General features: G+C 37.4%; 1 protein-coding gene across 1 annotated transcript; it reads right to left on the minus strand.

Annotated features, from left to right (window-relative positions):
- Positions 1–205: 205 nt before the first annotated feature.
- Positions 206–1,144, minus strand: LOC123936508 (olfactory receptor 2L13-like). The gene has a single exon (XM_045996996.1). It carries the CDS (start codon positions 1,142–1,144, stop codon positions 206–208), a length of 939 nt encoding a protein of 312 aa, XP_045852952.1.
- Between the last annotated feature and the right edge of the window lie 769 nt (positions 1,145–1,913).

Genomic DNA, 1,913 nt, shown 5'->3' on the forward strand with positions numbered 1-1,913 from the left:
TCATTAATATCATTGTTAATTTCAGTATTAATTTTAATGTTTCAAATTAAATCAATATATTACTTAAACCAATTTCACTTATCAAATGTGGCTGCTACAAATGTTTAAATTACTTGTAGCTCACATTATATTTCTATTAGGTAGTGCTGCTCTGGGGTGTTCTAATTAACATTGAAAATGAAAATAAGAGAAAGGACAGCCATGATTATTCTTTCTTGGTAGAGAATATCCCAAACTCTCTTATCATGGCCCCTAGGACTTCCTTATTCCTCAGACTGTAGATAAGGGGATTGAGCATAGGGGTGAGAATGGTGTAGAAGACTGCCAGAATCTTATCTTCTGCTGGTGACCGAAAATTCCTGGGCCAAAGGTAGGTGTAGACAAAAGGTGCATAGTAAAATGTCACTACAGTTAAATGTGTTGAACAAGTGGTGAAGGCCTTTCTTCTTCCTTCCTTTGAGCGCATGTGGTAAACAGCAAAAAGAACCCGTCCATAGGAAGCAGTAATGCCAAGGAAAAGAAAGAGGAGAAACAGACTTGTACTCACAAAAACCATGTACTCATAGACCCAGGTGTCTATACAGGCCAAAGGCAACATGGCTGGTACATCACAGAAGAAGTGATCAATGGCCCTGGACTGGCAGTAAGGAATATGGAGGGCATAAACAGTGTGTGCCAAGGAGTTGATAGACCCCCAAATCCAAAATCCTATGATCATTTTCACACACATAATTTTACTCATACAGATGGGATAATGGAGGGGATGGCAGATGGCCACATAATGGTCATAGGCCATGGAGGACAAGAGTAAACCTTCAGAACATGCCATGGTCAGGAAGAAGAAGCTTTGCACCCCACATCCCAGGAAGAAGATACGTTTCTGGCCGGACAGGAAGTTGAATGACATCTTTGGGACAGTGGTGGTGATATACATTAGGTCCATGAGGGACAGCTGGCTGAGGAGAAAGTACATTGGTGTGTGAAGCCGGGGATCTAATCGTATGAGGTGAATCATGGTTGAGTTACCCACTGAGGCAAGAACGAATATGAAGAGGATAAGAAACAAGAGAAGCAGGCCAGTTTGATTGGAGGGAAACAACCCCAGCAAAATGAAATCATCTGAAGTTTGGTTCCATTTCTCCATGAAACTGTACTTTTTTAATTCCTTTGAAAGGAAAAGACAAAAACAAAGCACAAAACAAAAAATAGACAAAAGAGGGTTAGAAAAGGGAACTCTTATTTTGTGAAAGTTTGTTTAGAATGAATTGTCTTGTTTTCAATACTGCAGCTTCCATAAAATCAAGTTTAATATCTGAATGGAACACTCCCTTCCAATTTTCTTTGGTAAGCACTACAACAAGTGATCCTAAGTATAAAGTCTAGTATTACAGCCAACAAAAAATAAACCGCATAACTAAAACCTTATTCTCTCTATAATTCTTGGCTATGCACATCTCTCAGAATTTACAAAATGTCATAGGAATCTCTGTTTCCTAGTGTCTCTCAACTTAACACAGCATATTTACGGTAATAACTGCATTATGTGACTCAAAAACTTTGCATATGCTAAATTCTAAGTCCTCTATTATGTAGCTCTCTACTACATCATTAATTCCTGGTCTTTTCCAAATGACACTACTGCAGCCAGGAAAAGTTCATACTCTACCTCTGATATTCTTTTTATTTCTGTGCCTTCCTTAAAAAGATGTCCACCACCAAAAATCACTAGCCTTAAACTATAAAGATTTTGCAGACTTTGTGAAATGCACACTAATTGTAAAGTATTTGAATATTCTCTCTTCCGTTAACGATCTTTACATTTTTCAAAGCTCTACAGAACCCAAAGTAAAATGCACAGATATTCATTCCTAATTTTCTTTTTTTTTGAATAATTATTACTCTTTTATAAAAGA

This window comes from Meles meles, unplaced genomic scaffold (assembly GCF_922984935.1).
Source record: "Meles meles unplaced genomic scaffold, mMelMel3.1 paternal haplotype, whole genome shotgun sequence".
Classification (NCBI taxonomy): domain Eukaryota; kingdom Metazoa; phylum Chordata; class Mammalia; order Carnivora; family Mustelidae; genus Meles; species Meles meles.

Bases quoted from the DNA above. Each gene is read 5' to 3' on its own strand.
- LOC123936508 (XM_045996996.1), bottom strand. From the start codon at position 1,144: ATGGAGAAATGGAACCAAACTTCAGATGATTTCATTTTGCTGGGGTTG.